Below are 26129 nucleotides of genomic sequence, written 5' to 3' on the forward strand. Positions count from 1 at the left end.
ATGCATTCCAGGTGACTACCTCAGGAATCTGGTTGAGAGAATGCCAAGAGTGTGCAAAGCTGTCATCAAGGCAAAGGGTGGCTAGTTTGAAGAATCTCAAATATAAAATATATTTTTATTCGTTTAACCCTTTTTTGGTTACTACATGATTCCATGTGTTATTTCATAGTTTTAATGTCTTCACTATTATTCTACAATGTAGAAAATAGTAAAAATGAAGAAAACCCCTTTAATGAGTAGGTGTGACCAAACTTTTGGCTGGTGCTATTTGTTAGCAAAAACCTCCAGAGAACTTACTTTTTTTTTAAATTGTAAATGTAAATGTAAATGAATAAAAAAACTTACTTAGCATGTTTTGGCGTTAGAGTTAGGCGAACATTCCCTTAATATCAAACAGAACTTACCCAGAATGTAGTCACCATGTTCTCTGAATTTCCAATATTAATGTTCTAGACACATTTCATGGGACGTTGCAACAACATTCATGTCCAGTTTTCTGAAGGGTTAGGGGAATATTCCATCAACATCACAACAAACATACACAGAACATGGTTGCCATGTTCTCAGAATATAAGATATGTTCTGGACACGTTTCATGGGAACATTACAAGAGCATTCACGTGTCAAGTTTTCTGAGGTTAAGGGACAGATCGCAATTTACTGGGATAGGGGAGGGTTGACAAACTTTCTTTTGCTTTGAGGAGGGTTGTGTGGTTTTTTAATGGTCACAGTGGAGAGTAGTGCATTTTCTTCCTTGGTTTACATTCATGGTTTACTATATAATTTCTTCCATCCTCGCCAAATTTACTCATCTGCTTGCGTGCTCCTCCCCTATATCAAGGTGTTTTGGTACTTTTCTGTGTGCTAACTTTTACTATACCATAGGTCAGTATAGTCTACCAGTCTAACGGTCCATCCTGCCCTCTGTCCACCATCCATAGTGACAATAGTGCAAGGTGGATCGTTTGTGCAGATCTGCAATAGGCTAATTAGCAATCATACCACACATAAAAGCATTCCATTTTTTGTTGCAATTTCCAATATGAATCCACAAGTACAAATAGGAATAGCTGATAGGTAGCGGAGAGGCCATGTGCGCATGAAAGAACAGTGAAGACATGACACACAGCTCAAAAAGCTCCCCTATTGATCTTGTTTAGGGACAATACAATTATCCTACCTGGACTAGCCTACAACACCACAATGCAATGAATAATTGAATGATTGGTTTCAAGCTCAAAATTCTACTCTAGCGAAAATGTAATCGGAATAATGGCGCAAAACCTGTAACGCGGGTCGTATAAAGGAGACCAAGGCGCAGCGTGTAGAGTGCTCATAATTTTACTTTTAATGACGACACTTGAACAAAACGACCGACAACAGTTCCGTAAGGTACACTTTGACAAAACGGAAAACAACTACCCACACCCACACATGAAAAACAGACTGCCTAAGTATGGCTTCCAATCAGAGACAACGATAGACAGCTGCCTCTGATTGGAAACCATACCTGGCCAAAACATACAAAACAAAAACATAGAAATAGAAATCTAGAAAACCCCACATAGAAACAGAAAACCAAAACCACCCAAAACACCCACCTGTCACGCCCTGACCACTCTACTATGGAAAAGGACCTCTTACAAGGGTCAGGACGTGACAGTACCCACTACCCCCTCCTGTATGTCTAAATGCCACCGGCATATCTGTATATGGGGTGGCAGGTAGCCTAGTGGTTAGTGTTGCACTAGTAACCGGAAGGTTGCAAGATCGAATCCCTGAGCTGACAAGGTAAAAAACTGTCGTTCTACCCCTGAACAAGGCAGTTAACCCACTGTTCCTAGGCTGTCATTGTAAATAAGAATTTGTTCTCAACTGACTTGCCTAGTTAAATAAAGATTTTAAAAAAAAATATCTCTCTGGGGCTAAGCTTCTCTTCTTGAATTTAGACAATTATTGCTTTATGAAAGTTGCCTAAACCCCCCCCCCCCCCAAAAAAAAAATAGGCTATAAACGTTGACATACAGTGAGGGAAAAAAGTATTTGATCCCCTGCTGATTTTGTATGTTTGCTCACTGACAAAGAAATGATCAGTCTATAATTTTAATGGTAGGTTTATTTGAACAGTGAGAGACAGAATAACAACAAAGAAATCCAGAAAAACGCATGTCAAAAATGTTATAAATTGATTTGCATTTTAATGAGGGAAATAAGTATTTGACCCCTCTGCAAAACATGACTTAGTACTTGGTGGCAAAACCCTTGTTGGCAATCACAGAGGCCAGTAGTTTCTTGTAGTTGGCCACCAGGTTTGCACACATCTCAGGAGGGAGGTATTTTGTCCCACTCCTCTTTGCAGATCTTCTCCAAGTCATTAAGGTTACGAGGCTGACGTTTGGCAACTCGAACCTTCAGCTCCCTCCACAGATTTTCTATGGGATTAAGGTCTGGAGACTGTCTAGGCCACTCCAGGACCTTAATGTGCTGGAGTGGAGCCTGAACCCATGAAGGTAGGGGCTGAGCGACACCGTCGGAGACAGTTGGGGCTCTGTCCCCATTGTGGTCAGGAGGGGCAGTGGCTCCAGCGGTGTCTGGTGTGTCCCAACCTGAGGTCCATTAGATGATCATCCGATCATCCGTCTTCCAGGGTAGGCGTGAGTATTCCTTCATCATCGTTTTCCACCAAACCCTTCCTGGTTTCTATTTCACTGGCTGGCTGTCCCTGTGTTCTCCACAGCTCTAGTGGACTCCGGCGCCGCAGGGAATTTTATTGACCAGTCCCTCGTCTCCTCCCTGAACATCACCACATACCTGATCTCCTCTCCTTTTCCAGTCTGAGCCCTGGATAAACAACCATTGGGATCTGGCACCAAAACGCACATCACAGCACCACTCAGCCTCACCATGGGACCCATGCACCAAGAAAGCCTTCCCTTCCTCATCATCACTGCCCCCATACACAAAGTCATCCTCCCGTGGTTCAAACGTCATGACCTCACCATCTCCTGGTCAAGGATGGAAATTACCGCCTGGGCACCCGGATGTCGGGAGGACCTGATTTCCCTTACCTTGTGGTTCCATGTCAGTTGAGAGTCCTGTGAGTGTCCTCCAGCCCATCAGTCCGTCCCCTCATATCGTTTTCCTCGTGTTTTGGTACGTAGATGGTGGTTGGGACTGGCCATGACCTGACCACATCTACCTTCTTGTCGTACATCCTTACTCCCTGCGGGCTGATTGGGTAGCCTAAGGAGACAGTCTTCTAATGAAATTGGCACTTCTCAGCCTTGACGAACAGGTGGTTAGCCAGGAGGCGTCCAGGACTGCTCAAACATGAGTGATGTGATCCTCCAGGGTAGCTGAGTAGACCAGGATGTCATCGATATACACGACCATCTGGTGTCCGAGCATGTCCCTGAAAACCTTGTTAACAAATGCCTGGAACACTGACGGAGCATTGGCTAAACCAAATAGCATCACCAAGTACTCGTAGTGACCAGACATCGTGCTAAACGCAGTCTTCCACTCATCCCCCTCCTGGATGCACATAAGATTGTAAGCACTCCACGGGTCCAGTTTGGTAAAGAACTGGGCCCCACGGATCTTTTCAATGGCTGCTGGCACCAATGGGAGAGGGTAACGGTACTATGTGGTGATTTCATTGAGTCCTCTGTAATAAATGCATGGACGTAACCCTCCATCCTTCTTGTCCACGAAGAAGAAACCAGCCGACGCAGGAGAAGTGAGCGTGCGGATGAAACCTTGTTGGAGTGCCTCTTGGATGTAATCCTCCATGGCCTGGGTCTCAATCACCGACAGAGGGTAGATGCGTCTGCGCGGAGGCGCAGACCCTGCCAGCAGGTCGATGGCACAGTCCCAGGGGCGATGAGGGGGAAGACAGGTGGTGCGGATCTTGGAGAATACCTCCCGCAGGTCCTGGTATACCCTCAAGGATGTTAGGCTGAAGGGAAAGCACAGGACTCACAACTGACGTAGAACCACAGGGGATGGGGAAGCAGGTCCTCCGTCATTCGGGTGTCCAGTCTGATTCTCATCCTCGACCATGAGCTGGTGGAATTATGGAGTTGAAGCCAAGGGAGGCTGAGGATGATCTTGTGAGGAATGGGCTCCACAGTGAGGGTGAGTGGTTGGGTGATGTGTGTGATGGTTCCGGATCCTAGTAGCTGATTATCAAGGGCTTGAACTGGCAAAGGAGAGGAGAGTGGGTATGAGATGATGTTAAGAGAGAAGGCAAGGGTCTGGTCAATAAAGTATCAAGCGGGCCCGGAATCCACTAACGCTGTTGACATAGTACATGAGGCACAGTCAACTAGTGTGATGGACACCAAAAAGAGTTTAGCAGAAAGTGAGGAAGATGGAATACTCACTCCTGCCCTATGAGGTGGAAGACCACGTGATCGTCCATCTGCTCTTGTGGAGCCCCTATTAGGAAGTTCCGGACACCGCTGGAACTGGTGCCCTCCTTGACCACAATACAGACCAAGCCCCAGCTGTCTCCGTCTGCGTCATTCCACCGCGGGGAGGTGTGAGACCCCTACCTCCATGGGTTCAGGCTCTGATCCAGAGTGTTCCCTGAGGGAGGGAGAGAAGTGATGAGTACCGACGCTCCCGTAGTAGGTTATCCAGATAGATGGCCATTGCAATGAGTGCGTCCAAAGAGAGGTTGTCGTCTCGACAGGCCAATTCTGTCTGGACCTCCTCGCGCAGACCTCTTCGGAATAGCGTGCGAAGCGCCGGCTCGTTCCATCTGCTGGATGCTGCTACTGTCCGGAAGGTGAGCGTGTACTCGGCAGCCATCTGGTCCCCCTGCCATAATAGGAGTAAGCGCTCACCCCCCTCTCTGCCCTCCGGGGGATGATCGAAGATGCATTTGAACAGAGCCATGAACCCCTCATATGAAGCTAGCTCCTCTTCTCCTCTCTCCCAGACAGCCATGGCCCATTCCAAAGCCCACACAGTCAGCAGAGAAATCACCTTGGCAACCTTGGACCTCTCGTGGTGGGGGCTCCCCTCTGGTGCGTAAAGTAGAGGGAGCACTAAAATAGGAAGCCACGGCATATAGATGGGGTGCCGTCATATTTATCCGGGAGGGACAAACGGGCATCACTGACCTGAGCGGGTTGCTGAATGGGCTGTTGTGCTGCAAAGAACCTCTCCCATAGCCGTCCCAAGTTGTGCCAGCTGGTCCTGGTGTTGACGTAGAAGGTATCCCTGCTCATTGACCATCTGGGAGATATTTTGTTCTCCTGCTGCTTCCATGGTGTGAGTCAGTATTCTGTAACGAAGACGCTGTGAGTTGAGAAGCAGGTGAAACGTTTAATACAACAACAAACATGGAAGGAGACAACATAACAGTAGCATCTTTGCATGAACACAGGATCAATACTTACTAGGGAAGGAACCTAAGGGAGTGCCAGATATAGGGGAGGTAATAAGTGAGGTAATGGAGTCCTGGTGTGCCTCATGATGACGTACAGGTGCGTGTAATGATTGATGCCAGGTGTGTGTAATGATGGATCCCAGGACCGGTGGTTAGTATACAGGCGACGTCGAACGCCGGAGGGGAGGAGCAGGAGAAGGCGTGACACTACATTAATGTGGATGCTATCATGATTATGGATAATCCTGAATGAATCGTGAATAAGGATGAGTGAGAAAGTTAGACGCACAAATATCAATATCTGTAATCATGGTAGCATCCACATTAATGTAGAAGTGTTTAGAAACATTATATTCTTATTTACAATAAAGGTGATTCCAAAATGACACAATACTTTATTTACCATTAATTTCTATTGTGCACAAAATTTGTAGAGTCACAAGCTTGATATAATCATTGCGTGCTAGGAATATGGGACTATGTACAAAAAATGCTGTAATTTCTAAATGGTTCACTCGTTATGGATGAAAATACCCTTGAATGAAAGCTGACAATCTGCACTTCGTCCTCATAGTCATTGTATAATTTCAAATCCAAAGTGCTGGAGTACAGAGCCAAAACAAAAATAATGCCATGTCCCAATACTTTTTGAGCTCATTGTATGTAATTGGAAAACACTGTATGTTAAAAGCATTGTTTGTGTGTGTCCCTAATCTTGTAACAGACAAAGAACTGTGAATGGAGTGGTTCACCAATCATGGCCTTGATGGGCTCAGCAACAGTAACAAGGGGTGGTGTGTAAACACATTTTTGGGGGGAGAACGTTTCTTTAAGACCATCAGGTGACGTCCTAAAAACGTCTTTAGGGATGTCCCTGGAACAAGCTTTGAACTAGACACAAACCTCAAGGGGACCATGATGGAACGTCCTATGTTTTAAACGTCATTGGACACATGAACGTTCTTGCATGGTTCCCATGAAAAGTTTCTAGGACATTAATATCTTATATTCAGAGAACATGGCAACCACATTCTGGGTAAGTTCTATTTGACATTAAGGGAATGGTCTCTTGAAAACAGTCCTTGCACATCACTGGAACGTTCCTATAAAAATCGTAGGTAATGAACAAATGAGACTCTTAAGGGAACGTCTCTAAAGTTGCGGGAGTGTTTGTTGTTAGTGCATGCTGGTTTCCGCTCTTGCCATTTTAATCAGTGGCTAATTTTGACTTGGGCAGTCAGTGACATTAATTCATCAACTAGGCTCCAGGGGAAAACAAAAACTAGCAGGACTGTGACTGTAGACCACTGGAAAGTTATACCCCCCCCCCCCCCGATTTAGACCATGACACTGTTTTCATTCTTTTCCTTTTCCCTACAAGACTGAAAAAAGATAATAATAATTATTAAGTGATTATCCAGCCTTAAAGCACTAAGCAGACTAACTCTGCAAATAATCATCTGGAGGCGTTTTCCTCCACTGTGAATAATTACTGTCACATTCACTGGCCATCTGAGTCGCACGTTTAAATGAACTTCTCTGAGCTTCAATACGAATGAAGAGCCGTTTGGATTGAAAGACTTGAAGGACAGTTTCCCTATTCACTCTCACAAATTAAAATCAATACAAAAACATCACAGTTTTTTAATCCTTCTCCATCCGGAGTGTCTCCGGAATGAAGAGAGCATTTGGTTGAGTTAGTAGCGCAGGGCATGCAGGGTCAACTTCCTGCTCGACTGCTCTGAAGCCGCCGCGAGAGAACACAAATCAACAGGGATAAATGTCCCCACCAACACAGGCGTGATGGAATAAATAAGACCAGGCGAAATCTCCCTCTGTCATTTCAAGTCTCAGTCACCTCAGACTGAGTGGAATGTACGCATATGTATGGTGGTCTCACACTACCCCACTCACAGAGTCTAACAGGGAGAAGGGGGCGCAGGTAAGAACATTGTGAAATAAAATGATGGGGATGAGGAGGAGGAGGAAAAAGAGGAAGAGGAGGGGTAAGAACAGGAGGAGAAGGGGTAGCAGAGGAAATGGAGGTCAATTATGAGGAGAAAAGGGAGGAGATGGAAGAAGAGGAAGAGGACAATCGTTATGACAAGGAGAAGGAGGACAATTATGAGGACAACAATGATGATAATGGCCCACACAGAAATACACCTGGACAAATAGTCCAAGCCCTGTAGACAAAGACCTTAAATTCCTTTGATAACTTCAGATGAACCACACCTCTCTGTGATGCATCCCCCAGGTGGCAGTGTTTGACAACCACTGTGAGAAGTGTTTGAACTGGGTTTAGATAAAAGCCCCCAAACTTTGCCTGTCCACAGATCAAACAGGAAGAAGAGTCAGAGGTGTTACATCAGACAGTCAGACAGGGTGGTTTAATGGAAAAGATATGTCCTGGACAGAATACCAGCATATGTCAAGGGTGATAAGGGAGATATGTCTGGGATAGTGTGGGCTTCTCCAGCGAACTTCCACAACTTTCAAAGGAAACAATGGGTTCCACACTGAACTCTCGGAGCCAATGTTAAGCTGAAGATCTCAACGTTTATGGCAGTCAATAATCTTACTCTGTCATCATCACACCACTATTTGATCCACTGACACCTTGGATAAGTCTGCTGGAATGATTTTACCAGGAGTGATTACTAGGGGCATTACAACTTGTTTTCTATTATGACTATGCACTGTAAAAAAACAAATAGTTGTTTTACTAAATATTATTAAGCAATTGGTTTCACAGCATTTTTTTTTTTCACCTTTTTGGTCAAAGTGTTACCTGAACTTAGAATGTTTAGTTCGCCCAAACTTAGCTCCAACATGAGAAAACTTGTGCAAAAATGATCTCAACTTAAAATGATGTGTTTGCTCAAATTGTCTCATGTTCATTCAACACAACATTTTTATTTGGGCATCTTACCTAAAACTAGTTGCACAGTGAGTGCTTTTAACATACAATGTTTTCAACTTACATATTTGACACACATGATGAATGTTCATTTATACAGTAATTCATCTTCAACATCCTCCCCTAGGGATTTGAACTCTAAACCTGTTGGTTCACAACATTTCAATCTTCCTGCTGCGCCATCACGTCTGTGTCTGTCATGCCCTGACCAGGTGAACTCGGGTATATTGGGTCAGGGTGTGTCATGTTAGGTATTTTTTCTTGGTTTGTGTTTTGTTTACGTTTTAGCCTTGTGTAGGCTCTAGGTGGGTTATTTCTATGTTGGGTTCTGTCAATTCCCAATCAGAGACAGCTGTCGCTAATTGTCTCTGATTGGGATCACATTTAAGTTGCTGTTTTCCCCACGCTGTTTGTGGGGTGTTGTCTCTTTGTTTGAGCATGTAACGTATCAGCATTTTTCTTGATGTTTGTGTACATGTTTAATTCCAGTGTGTTGAATAAACATGTGTTCGCTCCCAGCTGCGTTTTGGTCCGCTTCCTCTTCACCAGGCGACGAACGTTACAGTGTCGAAAATTGAGTTAATCTGTATTGCCACACCTTGCACTTCAAAGTAAACCTCAACTCTGTTAACAGTACACTCAAGAAAAACTATTTTATTTATCATAGTGATTAAGGAGTAACATTAAAATAGAGTAATATGCCCCACTAACATTAGATAATTAGGTATCTTAAACAAAAAGATGCTTAAATAAGTAAATCAAATATGAGAGAATATTCAGATGAACTGATAACTGACATAGACATGGTGGCGTAGCAGGAAGATCAGAATGCCATGCGTCAAGAGGTAGAGTTTAAATCACAGGTGAGGATATGTTGAATAGTAATTACTGTATAGATGAACAAACACAATATGTTGAAAACATTGTATGTGAAAAACACCGTGTGTGTAACCAGTAACACAGCTTTTGTTTTGTTTAAATGCCACAATAAATGTTCATACTGTAGTTAAATGCACACATGAGACAAGTTCAGCAAACACAATTTTTGCTAAAGTTTTCTCAAGTTTGGGCCAACTAAATGTTTTAGTTCAGATGAGTAAACAAACCAGTAACTTTATAATAGTTAGTTGAAACAACTAGATTTGTGGGTGTTTTTTTTTTTACAGGTATTGGATGACTTTCGACTTTTGCTTTCAAAAGCAGCTCTAACTTAGAACATGTAAGAATGAACTATAGCCATTGAATTCTACCGTACAAATATGCTGTTCATTATAGGGAAATAATGCACGCTTTGTAATGCCCTTCAAGCCAATTATAAACAAGTATTCAACAATGCTGTGGTATAAATTGGAAATATATTTTTTTAACTGCACATCTGGCCAGCACTTTATTTCTCCATTTCATTTTATTTCACTTAGCCGAGACAGTTTCCATCATTCATGTTATTATATGCGACAGATGACTCTCATGATATTAACTGTCTCTGGCTACACATTTTTTTGAAATGTTTTTCTATGGAAGACACCCTGATTCAACAAAAAATGTATTTGGGCCAGCCAGGAGGTTCAGTCAATGTGGGTATTCTTCCGCATGATATCAAAGTGCGCTGGATCACAGGAAGGGCTGAAAAAAAAGGTAAAAGCTTTGCCCTTTCAATGAACAAATAAGCAGTGATACATCAAGCGTGAAAAAAATAAACTTTGAAGAAAATACCCAACATGGTTTTTCAAAAGGCACCTGTTTATATCTTCTGCTTTCTGAGCTGTAAAATTCTCTCTGCCCATATGTAGGTGCATGCAGGTCAGCTATGAGACCACTAGGTACCAATACACAGTGCAAAACTGATCATAATCTGATGCTAATGGTTTGAAAAGAGATCGGAGCACTGGTCATTATCCCCAAAACCGGGCTGCCATTTCCGAACAAAAAGGTACAGCACTCAAATGACAGTTAGAAATCTCAAAAGCTTTTTAAACATTCTGGCTGATGAACATGTTCCAGATTGCCTGCTTACTACATATAGCCCAGGAGGAGGACTTCTGTCATAGTGCCACTCAAGACCAACTGAGATCTGTCTGACTGACTAAAGAGTTCCTTCCTGGCACCACTATTCTGCAGAGGTTCATTAAAAGGTTTTGTTGAGTTTGATCATATCTGAATAGTTTTGCTTATTAAAAAGCATCCCTCTACAAGGGGATGACAATACTCCTGTTGTAACATTGAGATGCTCAGGGACTCTTTTCTCTTTTCATTAGTGAAGCAGCAGCCGTGATTTCTTCCCACACAAGATCAGACTACAGTGCTGCATCACACACACAGTAACGGGAAATTTTTGCTGTGTGATTGTGTGTGCGTGTGTGTGTGTGCTAAAAGCAGTCAAACATTGAGTCTTACAAAATACAGTGAGGGAAAAAAAGTATTTGATCCCCTGCTGATTTTGTACGTTTGCCCACTGACAAAGAAATGATCAGTCAATCATTTTAATGTTAGGTTTATTTGAACAGTGAGCGAAAGAATAACAACAAAAAAATCCAGAAAAACGCATGTCAAAAATATTATAAAATGATTTGCATTTTAATGAGGGAAATAAGTATTTGACCCCCTCTCAATCAGAAAGATTTCTGGCTCCCAGGTGTCTTTTATACAGGTAACGAGCTGAGATTAGGAGCACACTCTTAAAGGGAGTGCTCCTAATCTCAGCTTGTTACCTGTATAAAAGACACCTGTCCACAGAAGCAATCAATCAATCAGATTCCAGACTCTCCACCATGGCCAAGACCAAAGAGCTCTCCAAGGATGTCAGGGACAAGATTGTAGACTTACACAAGGCTGGAATGGGCTACAAGACCATCGCCAAGCAGCTTGGTGAGAAGGTGAACACAGTTGGTGCGATTATTCGCAAATGGAAGAAACACAAAAGAACTGTCAATCTCACCTCGTGGAGTTGCAATGATCATGAGAACGGTGAGGAATCAGCCCAGAACTAGGATCTTGTCAATGATCTCAAGGCAGCTGGGACCATAGTCACCAAGAAAACAATTGGTAACACACTACGCCGTGAAGGACTGAAATTCTGCAGCGCCAGCAAGGTCCCCCTGCTCAAGAAAGCACATATATATGCACGTCTGAAGTTTGCCAATGAACATCTGAATGATTCAGAGGACAACTGGGTGAAAGTGTTGCGGTCAGATGAGACCAAAATGGAGCACTTTGGCATCAACTCAACTCGCCGTGTTTGGAGGTGGAGGAATGCTGCCTATAACCCCAAGAACACCATCCACACCGTCAAACATGGAGGTGGAAACATTACACTTTGGGGGTGTTTTTCTGCTAAGGGGACAGGACAACTTCACCGCATCAAAGGGACGATGGACGGGGCCATATACCGTCAGATCTTGGGTGAGAACCTCCTTCCCTCAGCCAGTGCATTGAAAATGGGTCGTGGATGGATATTCCAGCATGACAATGACCCAAAACACACGGCCAAGGCAACAAGGAGTGGCTCAAGAAGAAGCACATTAAGGTCCTGGAGTGGCCTAGCCAGTCTCCAGACCTTAATCCCATAGAAAATCTGTGGAGGGAGCTGAAGGTTCGAGTTGCCAAACGTCAGCCACGAAACCTTAATGACTTGGAGAAGATCTGCAAAGAGGAGTGGGACAAAATCCCTCCTGGGATGTGTGCAAACCTGGTGGCCAACTACAAGAAACGTCTGACCTCTGTGATTGCCAACAAGGGTTTTGCCACCAAGTACTAAGTCATGTTTTGCAGAGGGGTCAAATACTTATTTCCTTCATTAAAATGCTAATCATTTTATAACATTTTTGACATGCGTTTTTCTGGATTTTTTTGTTGTTATTCTGTCTCTCACTGTTCAAATAAACCTACCATTAAAATTATAGACTGATCATTTCTTCATCAGTGGGCAAACGTACAAAATCAGCAGGGGATCAAATACCTTTTTCCCCCACTGTACATCAGGGTATACAGTATTTAGGTTATTTTGTCTCTATAGTTTAATCTTTTCTAACAGCATCAATTACATCATGGAATCCTTTTCGTTTAATCCTTTAATGCACTTGTACAGTCTAATTGTCAGTTCTAATGTACAATACCAGAGTGTGCAAAGCTGTCATCAAGGCAAAGGGTGGCTACTTTGAATCTAAGAATCTAAAATCTAAAATATATTTTCATTTGTTAAACACTTTTTTTGGTTACTACATGATTCCATAATGGTTACTTCATAGTTTTGATGTCTTCACTACTTTTCTACAATGTAGAACATAGTAATAATATATAAAAACCCTTGAATAAGTAGCTGTCCAAACTCTCTTTCTGTCTAGCTTGTGGAGGATATAATTGCGCTCTTGTGCTCTCTGACCTTATAATTGTCCCTGAGGGAATTAATAATAAAGCAATATCGATTTTAACTGATTCAGTGTTGACTCTAATGCTACGTTCGAAAACTTGCTGATGCCAACAACATCTGATTACCATTTGCATGAATTGACAGCTTGAAAGCTACTGAAGTCCTGCCATCCTCATATACGAGGTCAATTCATTTAATTTGCCGTTAATTAGGAGCAGAGACAGTTAAGGTCTCCCTCTTTAGAATAGTAATTACAAGTTGTCGCTATCAGAGCCAGTGATCAGTGCCATGGTGGGTGGTAATGAGTGGGAGAGGCATGTGAGAGTCAGTGGGAGACTGTTTTCAAGGCCACCTATTCCAGAAAGGAAACAGATTGGACAGTTATTAAACAATCTTCCCCCAACTCCTCCTCCTCCACACGTGAATTCCAATGTTTTTCAGACAAGCCTTACTACAGTAGTCAGCTCAAAATCACGAGGGAGGTATGGGAACAATTCTCTATCACATTTCTCTTCTTGTTTTTCTGTAGGCCTAATTATTATCAACGTAAATCAAGTGAGTGATTTGTAATGACCAAGGCAAGGCAGTAATTGTTCTCTCTTTAGTTGAGTTTGCCTGTTGGGTGATAAAACAGCGGCCCTAACCCATCAGACAGTCTAACCCAGAGTTCTTATTACACAGCTATTACAGCTATTAAACAGTTATTACATCATCATTACACAGCCACAGTGGTACAGTCCCACTCAGAGGCACTCCACACAGCGTGATTAGGATTTCTATCAACTTCATATGAAAGGCACCTTCAAAAAACAATTTCTAAACACTGAGATACATACAGAAGGATGACCGTCGCTGTAGAGTCACGATGCATTTATGTGTGGACACGTTTGCCTGTCTGCCTCACTGTCCGACCAGCATCTGAGCCTCTATCCTCTCACGTCTTTCAGTGCTGTACAAACACACTCTGATAGAGATAAGACATACAGGTATACAGTTGAAGTCGGAAGTTTACATACACTTAGGTTGATGTCATTAAAACTCGTTTTTCAACCACTAGACAAATTTCTTGTTAACAAACTATAGCTTTGGCAAGTCGGTTAGGACATCTACTTTGTGCATGACACAAGTCATTTTTCCAACAACTGTTTACAGACAGATTATTTCACTTATAATTCACTTTATCACAATTCCAGTGGGTCAGAAGTTTACATACACTAAGTTGACTGTGCCTTTAAACAGCTTGGAAAATTCCAGAAAAGGATGGCATGCCTTTAGAAGCTTCTGATAGGCTAATTGACATCATTTGAGTCAATTGGAGGTGTACCTGTGGATGTATTTCAAGGCCTACCTTCAAACTCAGTGCCTCTTTGCTTGACATCATGGGAAAATCAAAAGAAATTATCTAAGACCTCATAAAAAAATTATAGACTTCCACAAGTCTGGTTCATCCTTGTGAGCAATTTCCAAATGCCTGAAAGTACCACGTTCATCTGTACAAACAATAGTACGCAAGTATAAACACCATGGGCCCACACAGCCGTCATACCGCTCAGGAAGGAGACAACTGCACATGGGGACAAAGATCGTACTTTTTGGAGAAATGTCCTCTGGTCTGATGAAACAAAAATAGAACTGTTTGGCCATAATGACCATCGTTATGTTTGGAGGAAAAAGGGGGAGGCTTACAAGCAGAAGAACACCATCCCAACCGTGAAGCACGGGGTGGCAGCATCATGTTGTGGGGGTGCTTTGCTGCACTTCACAAAATAGATGTCATCATGAGGGAAGAAATAGTATGTGCATATATTGAAGCAACATCTCAAGACATCAGTCATGATGTTAAAGCTTGGTTGCAAATGGGTCTTCCAAATGGACAATGACCCCAAGCATAATTCCAAAGTTGTGGCAAAATGGCTTAAGGACAACAAAGTCAAGGTATTGGAGTGGCCATCACAAAGCCCTGACCTCAATCCTATAGAAAATGTGTGGGCAGAACTTAAAAAGCATGTGCGAGCAAGGAGGCCTACAAACCTGACTCATTTACACCAGCTCTGTCAGGAGGAATGGGACAAAATTCACCCAACTTATTGTGGGAAGCTTGTGGAAGGCTACCTGAAACATTTGACCCAAGTTAAACAATTTAAAGGCAAAGCTACCAAATACTAATTGAGTGTATGTATACTTCTGACACACTGGAAATGTGATGAAAGAAATAAAAGCTTAAATAAATCATTCTCTCTACTATTATTCTGACATTTCACATTCTGAAAATAAAGTGGTGATCCTAACTCACCTAATACAGGCAATTTTTATTAGGATTAAATGTCAGGAATTGTAAAAAACGGAGTTTAAATGTATTTGTCTAAGGTGTATGTAAACTTCGACTTCAACTGTATGTTCATACACACAACCTTTCATGCTGAGAATGTGTGGGACACAGTCTGACAGGCTAATCATCTGTTATAGGAGTAGGATACTTTGTGGACACAGTGTCCGTATGTAGATCTCCACAATCCCATTTCTCGATGGACCTCCATGCTTCTAATCAGGGAGATTTGAATTGGAAAACCACCATTTGAAGTGGTTGTGCGTGGTGTAGAAATAAGAATCTCAGTGAGCCAGAGCCTGACTAGCTTTGCTTGCCAGGCTTATAGTATAACAGTCTACACATGGCTGGGGATGAGATGAACATGACTTTTGTGAAATGTTTTCCTTTGTTTCTGAATTGATCTTTCACCTCCGATACATATATAATGATTGATGGTAAACTTGGGGAGTTTTCTGAATTTATCTCTTTTTTTCCCCCTCTGTCGTGCTGAAGGCCTCTGGCTGGATTACCTGGGCGATTGGTTTTTCTGTCATGTGCGTGTACAGCTTAGTGGAGGAGAATCGATCGAGACAGTTTACCTGCATGTAAACACAACGCCCCCAGCATCAGAGTTATTGATGTGCTGAAGACAGTCACGGTGCCTCCTCTGTGGGAACATCTGTTGATATGGGGATTTAATTAAGGCCATTTTTTGGACCGCTCCTCATGTCATCATGGTCTTTCAAATGTAAAGGCTTAAATACCACACAACAACCGGGCGGGGTTTTGGGTAATGCTTGAATTAATTACTAAATGGAACAGCTAACTGAGTATTTAGAGTGTGAAGAAGGCACGTGAGGCTGATATTAAGAGCCAATACCGGTATAGCGTTACAAGGACAATGTCGGCCGATAATATCGGTAAACCAATATATCAGTTGGGCTATAGTAATCACCTGTCAACTCTTCAGATAGATATGCTATTGGGGATTAAGAGAGGAGTTTTGGGGAAAGGCCACAGGACTACATGTCAAGTGGCGCAGCGGTCTCAGTGCAAGAGGCGTCACTACAGTCCCTGGTATGAATCCATGCTGTATCACATCTGGCTGTGATCGGGAGTCCCATAGGGCGGCTTGCAATTGCCCCAGCGTCGTCCAGATTTGGCCCGGGGTAGGCCGTCATTATCAATAAGAATTTGTTCATGACTGACTTGCCTAGTTAAATTAAAAAAAAAACATATCTGAAGGTCAGCGACCAATCAGCCATTATGAGGAGGCAGTGTGCCACCTGCTGCTCCAGCTGTGTCATTAAAGCACTGTAACACAAGGTGACTAAAAGGATTGGGTCATTGCATTCCAGAGGGTGGCATTACACTGGCTTCATTTCATCTCTGGAAGGCCTGTTTTATGAATCAACAACCCTAGTCACTCTGGTGTAAGTGGATTCATATTTTTTTATTCATGATAATATGAATCACGCACAATAGACAGTGCCACTTACCCATTTTTTAACAGCCTCTGGCAATCTCATTATGTCTGGCTACAGATGCAGAAGTGCCACGAGAAATCAGGCATGTCAAGTGCCTATGGGACATACGGAATGGATCTCTGTCTATTAATATACATTTCATGTTTTTTGTATTGCACAAATTGTCAACCTTCTGCAGTGCCTCGTTTCCTTCAGCAATGAAGATGAATTGGTACATTTTCCCAAGTGCACATCTAATCACAAACTGACAGTCCTGCTATTGTTCCACAATATCAATGAAGTGCTCTTTCTATGCAAAACCCAACAATGTATTGCAATGCTCGAGCCACTCGGCGTCTGTGTATACCATGGAGACTTCTCTCTCGAAAGTTGACGGCGGCGGTTTGAGTGAGTGTGGAAAAAATGAAAACCATAAACCCCAAAATTAACGGACCAACAAACAATATCTGGAAATGCAGGGGTCTGCATTTTTGGAATTTTGTGAAGGGATTTGATGCAATTCTGTATGTTTAGCTAAGAAAGGGATAGAGGAGGGAAAGCAGGAGTGCGCAGCTAAAATGAGTCAGCTATCACTGAGTGAAAACATTCACATCAAAATCCAGCATGAAAGTAGAACACAAATATTCTGGATTTGTTTTATTATTATTTTGAATTAGACTCAGTTTGTTTCAAACCTTTCTATGCTGACAGGATGGTTCTGATTGAAGTTGTGCAGTCTAATTGTGATACTCAGGCATCCCTTATCTGAATGCAATCCCTCACAGCTGTGTCAACTCATGGACAGGGACAGACTAACAACAACAGGGAAATGCCATCAGAATGTACAGAAAGACATCCTGATATTTAATCAAAGGTGGCAGGTGATATTTACCCAACAAAAGGGCTCTGCACCTCATCTACCCTTTGATAAAAAAGCTCAGCATTAGTATTTACACTGTGGGTAACATTCTTTAAGAACAATTTAGTAAGACAGATGAGAATGCAAGCTAGACAGTTACATTAAAGACCTCACAAATAACTATGAAACACACAAACACAGAGCGATAACGACAGACAGAGACAGACAGAGAGACGGACAGAGAGAGAGAGACAGACAGACAGACAGACCGGCAGAAAGAGAGAGAGAGAGCAAAAGATAGAAACATGGACATGGGCCATCAATAAAGGTTTGCAAATAGGTGAGAAATCAATAGCCTTGGGTAGGCACTATACAGTACAGACAAAGAGTGAGGCTGAAGAATGTGAGTCCATTCTGAATCATTGCTGTAAGTTATTATTGATGGACAGTCTAACCAAACCACAAATGTTTGATGCACATAATACTATTTGACTATAAGTGTAATGAACATCTTGCTTACTTTTCATTCTCTAGTCAGATCTGCTCTGTAGAACACAACACTCTGTATTGCAGGGTGACTGGATAAGCATTTTTGATATGTCAGATCTGCACCCAGAGAAGAATGGTATTCATGCATTTCATAACAGCTGTCAAGAGAGCTTTTTTGCTGAGAGTAGATTTTCTGTAGGTCTAAAGCGCCTATCATGCAAAAATATCCGTTATTTTTTATCTATGTCCATCTGAATTGTTGATCAACTTAGATAAAGATTTCTGAACAAGACAAGGCAATGACATTCAGAAATTATAGCTGCATCAGTCATTGAAATAAATTATTTGACATGAGGAACAGCATGCACAATCATAGCAAATTCTTACAACCATACTCAAAGCAAACCACTCAACCAAAACGTATGTCCTGCATGAATGATCAGGCTACTTCGACTATTTATTTCATTTCCCTGGGACAGAATACACAAGTGAAACACTTACAGAGGTGACAGAAGGCAGATCCCCCAGCTGGTAGTCACTGACCACGGTGTCATTCCAGGAGGAAAGCGTCTCCACGATGCGCGTGCAGTTCGTGTCCTGGAAGCGAAACGAGATGCCCTTCCGAACCGAGCGCAGGGGGCCGTTCATAGCTCCTCCGGTGCCCTCCAGGACGGACCGGCCACTCGACATGGGTTGTAGATGGGAAAATAGAAAATAGCCCGGAGTACTGACACAATCCGAAAGCTGTCCGGTCCGTGTTCCAGCAATAGGCAAATACACTCAGGAAATTAGAACTTCTCTTTGGCTCCAGAGTGGGAATCTGTTTTGGAAAGTTATCAATTCTCGATATGAATGTTGACTAACAGTTTACGTTGGTTATGGTCTTGATATTGGTAGTCTGTGAGACACAGTGGTATAAAACAGTTTGACAATCACAGAAGAGGATGGAGCGGCATACGCGGTTGCGCGCGAGCCACGCAACCCTAATAGCACAGTTTTGTACATGGATATATTTACGTAAGTGAGAAAGCCGCACATGCTCTCTCTTTTCTCCATGTGCTCGCTCTGAGTTGCCACTCTCCACCCCTGTACTGTAATGATGGCACGCGTTCTCATAATGTAGGGCAATAGAGCACTCTGCACTAACATTAGTCATTATGTTGAAAGCTACTTTTAAAGAGAATGATCGGTGTGCCAGACCATTTGGGAGAGTTAATAGTACATGTACATGGACAAAAGCTGAAGAACATATTCACATCTAGATACTTTTTTACAGGTGCTGGACACTGGCGAACTCCTGAAAAATAAAAAGGAAAACGCAGCACACTGCTGTTCATGCTCCCAGCTGATTTTATTGATACATTTCGACCCTTAAGTCTTCACTGCCTGATGAAGATCTAAGGGCCAACACATATCAATAAAATCACCTGGGAGCATGAACAGCAGAGTACAGAGAGTATTCACACCAGATCAGGGTGTAACAGTAGCCCCCCCTCTAGGGACGCCACCTGGCGTCCTACCTGGACGCATACCTGGTTGAGCAGGGTGTCAGCGTTGGAATTCAGAGATGGGTCCAGGATGTCCCTAGCGGAGACCCAGCACCTGTCCTCCGGGCCATAACCGTCCCAGTCATCCAGGTACTGGAATCCCCTGACCCGATGTTGAACTTTCAGGAGGCGTCTCACCCTGTATGCCGGTTGGCCGTCGATGAGACGGGGGAGAGGGGTGGGCCTGGAAACAGGAGACAAAGGGCAGTGAGACATGGGTTTTGCTCTAGACACATGAAAATTAGGAAGTATACGGAGCACCAGAGGACGAACAGCAGAGGGGCTATTGATTTTGGAGCAGGGGGGAAAGGTCTCGGCTTCCGGGGGTGTAGCCGTGGGGCTATAGCGGCGTGCCAGTGCATCTGGTTTAACCTCCTTTGGGTACCGGTCAGTGTTGTGGAAGCGAAGTGGCCCGGGCCTTACTGAACCCCTCCCGGAGGTCCTGGTACTCCACTGGAATGGCGGAGAGGTTCGGGGCAATTTCCAAGCCCCCAGGAAGACAGCCAGGGGCAGGCAGAGCTGATTTCAGGCAATGGGCGTGGCAGAACGGGCTCCAGCCCCCAATGGCACCAGTAGACCAGTCAATCGAGGGATTGTGTTGCTGGAGCCAAGAGAATGCCAATGCCACAGGAACCTGCGGAGAATCAATTAGCAGGAATCGGATCATCTCGCTGTGGTTCCCCAACACTCGTAGGTTGATGGGGGTGGTATGGTGGGTGACCCGGCCTATAGAGTGCCCGTCCAGCGCTCTAACATCCATGGGAATGGAGAGGGGTTGAGTGGGGATGCCCAGCTCGGACGCCAGGGTAACGTCCATAACACTCATATGAAATGTGACACTCATAAAAAATATATTACTGCAAAAGTGGTTAAATGAATAAATATTGTGACAGACACCCTTAACTCAAACAGTGCAGAATAATGCCTGGCTGGAGGGGGTGTGCTCAGGGCCGGCCCTCCCATTAGACAAGATTAGGCGGTCGCCTATGGCGGCACTTGAATTTGTGGCGCCATTTTGGAAATTGTCTGCCGCCCTCAAGCGCCCCTTATCGTCTACTACACCGCCGGCAATGTCCCAGCCACCAGCTCATAACCATTGCTGCAGTTCCCACCTCTACCCCATTTCCGCTTCTCCTGAAGTTCACTTCCACTTTCCTTGGTAGCTATGGTGATATGTGTGTTTTTTCATGGGATTATCAAATTGTGAAACATTAATTAAAAGGAATCTGCCATTTAAACTATTGTATTGTTTTTTTAATGTTTGTGTGTGATGAAGATGATTAGTGATTAAGGCAGTAGCTTAACCTAGCCTGTTAACGTTAGCTAGCTACTAGTGGAAACCATTTCAGCTAAAAAATAAGCTATAGAGATTTGCAACCATATATGCTACCATCTCTAAGAGACAAAAATGATCAGGAAGCGAATATATATATATTTCTAAACTAATAAGAAAAGATGCACAACCTCTAAACCAAAGAGATTCGCTAGTGAAATTTATCAGCATGCAGCAATGTCCATCCATCAGGAGAACAACAAGCCTCCAAGGACATAAATTCACAGAGACAGACAAGCACCCGTTCACTGGTTCTAGCAGAGAAGAGAGCAAACCGGAGGAGTCGGAGCCATCCACTTCCACCGATGACGACATCTCTCTGGGGGGACAAGAACAGGTTGTAGCACCAGTCTAGCCACACCTCCAAACAATGCTGGTGGAGACCTTACTATCTGGCACCCGGACTGTGTGTCGCCCCATGTCCTGGATGATGCTACTAAATCTGACTCCATGACAAAAGACATGGATCTTTACGGGATATGTTAGTGCAGGCTGGGCCACATCAGGATAAGGAGGTCAATTTCCCAAGAGATGAGGGGCAACGAATATTTTCGGTGGCCCACTACAATAGGAGGATGGCGAACGGGGAGAGACCATGGCTTGTTAATTCCAAGCAAAACAATGTAGCTTTGTGTTTTTGCTGCAAATCTGCACTCGTGTGAGATGTATAAACGTGTTATTTTTATTCTAATTGTAACAATTGTGAGGTCATGCCATGTGTGATAACAGGTGGCATATTATTAGTAAGAAACTCGGTTTTCTACTATAGGCTGTTGGCTGCATAGTGATTGCGACATTGTAACTCTCCGATGCAGGGGTTAAAGTAAAATTCCTTTCTGCCCGGTAAGGGACTTCATATATGTGCACGCATGCACCAACATTTTTTATGGGCCTACTCATAGAATTGCATATATAATTGGAGCCTATTTCGTCTTGTTCAAAAACGTGGTAGGCCTACCTGTTTGACAAACACAATTATGCATAGATGTCGGTATAGCCAAATCCTCCAATACTGTCACATGTGCTTCTTAAATACCTCTGTGTCTGGGAAGGGCTTGGTGTGTTTGGGTGTTTGGGCTCAAATCGAGTGAGGGTATGCCATGCCCTTTGTTAAAGAAAAGGGCAAAAAGGATATCTATTGTTTGCTTTATATTTAGAAATAAATACATGAAAAGTATCCAGATTATATATCCAGGTTGTATAACAATGCTTAACTCTGTGATGCCTTATGGTAGAAACAAGCTTTAAAATGCCCGCAAAAGACATGATTCTGATCCCTATGACATTCTGAAGCTGAGCTGCGGCCTATAATATTCAAAACCAATTGACGTTGCTATTCTGTCTCTTAAGTCTGTCCCTATTAATTGAGCTTTTCACTTTCTGAAAAGAGAAGATGTTAGTTTAAACCAAAGCAGCTTTTAGGGAAGAACTTCTGTTTTTGGGTTATGCAATGAACGAGTTAATACATCAGCTCCTGCCATGCTCTCTACTTCTCATCCTGCCACTCCCCCAGTACTCTCTCCCTCTTCCTCTGTGTGTGTGTGATTGTGTGGGCGGAGACAGGTGTGCTGGAGGCAGAGCAGATCCCAACCAGCTGCAACCTGTTCCATAATCAAGAACTCTACAAATACTCAGTCCTGCCATTTCCACACTGCCAGATCGTAACCTCTGCTTAGTCAGTCTGCATTTTTTTAACAGTTTGTTCTGGCTTAGATCCTGTTTTCATGTTATGCCTGTTTTCCCTTGCCTGACGTGGTTTTCCTCTCCGGTACAGTTCTGCCCGCTCTGACTTTGTCCCCCGTCTCCAGTCCCACATCTCGTCAGTCCTGCTAATCTGTCCTGGACGCCCCCCACTCCACTACGTCCTTGGATTCCACTCCAAACCTGCTTACCCAGTCCCAACTCCCCTCGCTCCAGCCTCAGCCTCCGCACCGGGCTTCCTGTAACCCACCCAAGCTTCCCCTGGCTTGCACCCCATCTTCCCCCTGTTTCAATAAATACCTTGGTTACCTCATCCCAGTCTCATCGTCTGCATCTGCTCTTGGGTTCACCTGTTCCACTTCGCATGACATGAGTAGCCAGCAGTTGAAGCTTACATTTTTCTGCATAGGTAGAGCGTCTGTCTGGGTGGAAAGGTAACTTTTGAAAGTGCCATGCTTAGATTCATAAGGATGTCTAAGATTTAATTATTTGCAAACAGTGGTTTGACATTGAAGAAATATGGTAAGAATGTCTATTTCTCTGTCCATTCTTCCTTGAAACTTCTATTTTCATTATCCTCTTTTTTCAGCCCAACAATTTATTTTGATTGCAATATTTCTTTCCCCAATCAAAGTACACAGAAATATAAAAAATTAATTTAATAGAGACATTCGTGATTTTATCAATGTAATCTTATAAGGCTATGTTATTGACATTGAACTGATTATATACCCAACTAACCAGATGTGCTAAAAATGGTGTTTAATTTGTAGTGTAGGCATATGAATTGGGTTGCTATTATGTTCTGTTCCTCTGACTTTCAGGTGAGATTTTTTTTTGCCCAACCTATTGCCGACCCCTGCTGTACATAGTTTAGCGGGGATAGGAGGGGGGGGGGCAGATGTTTGTCTCGTCTAGGGCCGGCCCTGGGTGTGCCACAATAGCTCATGTAATCCAAAATATTGAAAAACAAGCAGTCAGTTATCTGCCCTGCTGTCACGTTCGTGTGTATAGACGGACCAAGGCGCAGTGTGAGTAGCGTTCCACATCTTTATTAGAAAGTGAAACTTAGCAAAATACAAAACAATAAAGAATAAACGAACCGTGACGACAATGCAGTGCTAACAGGCAACTAAACATAAACAATATCCCATAACCCACAGGTGGAAAAATGCTACTTAAGTATGATCCCCAATTAGACACAACGATAACCAGCTGCCTCTAATTGGGAATCATACAAATCACCAACATAGAAAAATGAACCTAGAACCCCACATAGAAAATATAAACTAGAACAACCCCCCAGTCACGCCCTGACCTACTCTACCATAGAAAATAAAAGCTTTCTATGGTCACCCTCTAGATCCACCCTCTTTGGAGGTGGCTCTGGTGCGGGCCGAAGAACCCGCTCATCCCGCAGATCCAGCCATGGACCCAGGCTAGACGCCGTGTCAGGACTGGACATCGACTCAAGGGAAAGCTCCCGCCATGGAGCCGGACTGGACATTGTGCCTGGACTGGGCATCAACGCAGAAGAAGACTCTGGCCTTGGAGCTGGACTGAACGCCGTGCATCGGCGCAGAGGAAGGCTCCGACCATGGAGCTGGAGGTTCCGGACCGTTGACCGTCGCAGGAGGTTCCGGACCGTGGGCCGTCTCAGGAGGTTCCGGACCGTGGACCGCCGCCGGAAGCTCTGGACTGGAAACCGTCGCCGGAAGCGCTGGACTGGGTACTGTCGCCGGAAGCGCTGGACTGGGTACTGTCGCTGGAAGCTCTGGACTGGAAAGGCGCACTGGAGGCCTGGTGCGTGGAGCTGGAACAGGACGACACGGGGCTGTGAAGGCGCACTGGAGACCTGGTGCATAGAGCTGGTACAACGTGACCTGGACAGATGACCACCTTCGCACGGAAAGTGCGGGGAGCTAGCACAGGACGTACTGGGCTGTGAAGGTGCACTGGAGACCTGGTGCATATAGCCGGCACAGGTGGTGCCAGACTGGTGACACGCACTTCAGGGCAAGTGCGGGGAGCAAGTACAGGACATACCTGACTGGGAACACGCACTTTAGGGAGAGTGTGAGGAGCAGGCACAGGACGTACCTGACTGGGAACACGCACTTCAGGGAGAGTGCGAGGAGCAGGCACAGGACGTACCTGACTGGGAAGGTGCACTTGAGGGAGAGTGCGAGGAGCAGGCACAGGACGTACTGGGCTGTGGAGGCGCACTTGAGGGAAAGTGCGAGGAACAGGCATATGACGTACCGGACTGGAGAGGTGCCCTTGAGGCCAGAAACGTGGAACCGGCACAGGTTGCACCAGACTGCTAACCGGATCCACTGGTCGGATGTTGAGAAGAACACACTTGCACAACATCTCTCTCATCTCACTCTCTCCCAACTTCGCAATTGCCTCCCTGACAGTCTTTGGCTCCTTCCTCTGCTCAGTCGCCAGCTCCATGTAACCCCCCTAACCCCAAAAAATCTTGGGGTTGTCCTTGGGCTTTCTGTAGGCGCGAACCCTGTCGTCGTCGCTGTCCTCCATTATCTCCTTCCCATGTCCATAAATCCTTCACCTGGTGAACCCGCTGCTTGGTCCTGGTTTGATGGGATATTCTGTCACGTTCGTGTGTGTAGATGGACCAAGGCGCAGCGTGAGTAGCGTTCCACATCTTTATTAGAAAGTGAAACTTAGCAAAATACAAAACAATAAAGAATAAACGAACCGTGACGACAATGCAGTGCTAACAGGCAACTAAACATAAACAATATCCCATAACCCACAGGTGGAAAAAATGCTACTTAAGTATGATCCCCAATTAGAGACAACAATAACCAGCTGCCTCTAATTGGGAATCATACAACTCACCAACATAGAAAAATGAACCTAGAACCCCACATAGAAAATATAAACTAGAACAACCCCCCAGTCACGCCCTGACCTACTCTGCCATAGAAAATAAAAGCTTTCTATGGTCAGGACGTGACACCTGCATACAGAAACAAACAACCTGTAAACACAGACACAATAGGCAGAAATATCAACAATATGACTTCACGTTTTGGTAGATGTTCAATAGACAACTTTCCAAGTCAAATTTGTTATCCTTCAGTGCTATATGGTCCTACCTGACAAAAATGCATACAGTAACATGTTTTGATGTTGTTGCTATTATAATTGTTCTAAGGAAAACAAGTGGGCTCAGACATTTAAATTACATTTGCTGGGATCCTAGATTCCTTAAAGGATTATGTATCTTTGCCCCCAGTCTAGCAACAAAGTCAGAGGGCCATCACAGATCATCTTTATAGTTTACCTCAAATCCAATATGGCGTCCAAAATCCAATATGGCTGCCATAATATTTGATGGAAGTTAAATCACCTGTAAATATGCATTTTGTAAATGAGAGCCATTTTTCTGAATTGTGTACAACAGTCATGCCTATAAAGACTGTTTGTGTGAATCAATTTTATTCTGAATCCAATATGGCCAACATGATTACACTCAAACACCTTTTCCTGCATATAAGTAGCCCTTGTTAATTTTGTACTGTGTTATTCTGTCTTTAAAATGCTTTCGTAAGGCTCTTGGTATATCTAGGTCTATGAGTGGCACTGCCATGCCTCTGTTGTGTTTGAATAGCCAAAGCCAACAAATTTTTGTGTTCATTTTTTAAAATGTAATTTGCTAGGTTTCCATCCAATTGGTGACATATTTGTTTGTGTAATTTTCAATATTATAAAA

General features: G+C 43.7%; 1 protein-coding gene across 1 annotated transcript in view; it reads right to left on the reverse strand.

Annotated features, from left to right (window-relative positions):
• Positions 1-18555, reverse strand: part of opn4a (opsin 4a (melanopsin)) — a 71411-nt gene extending 52856 nt beyond the window's left edge. Inside the window, exon 1 of the mRNA XM_029698219.1 lies at positions 18308-18555. Coding sequence (XP_029554079.1) covers positions 18308-18496 — 189 coding nt within the window. The 5' untranslated portion in view covers positions 18497-18555. The remainder of the gene's footprint in view (positions 1-18307) is intronic.
• Positions 18556-26129: the final 7574 nt, after the last annotated feature.

Source organism: Salmo trutta, chromosome 18 (assembly GCF_901001165.1).
Source record: "Salmo trutta chromosome 18, fSalTru1.1, whole genome shotgun sequence".
Lineage (NCBI taxonomy): Eukaryota > Metazoa > Chordata > Actinopteri > Salmoniformes > Salmonidae > Salmo > Salmo trutta.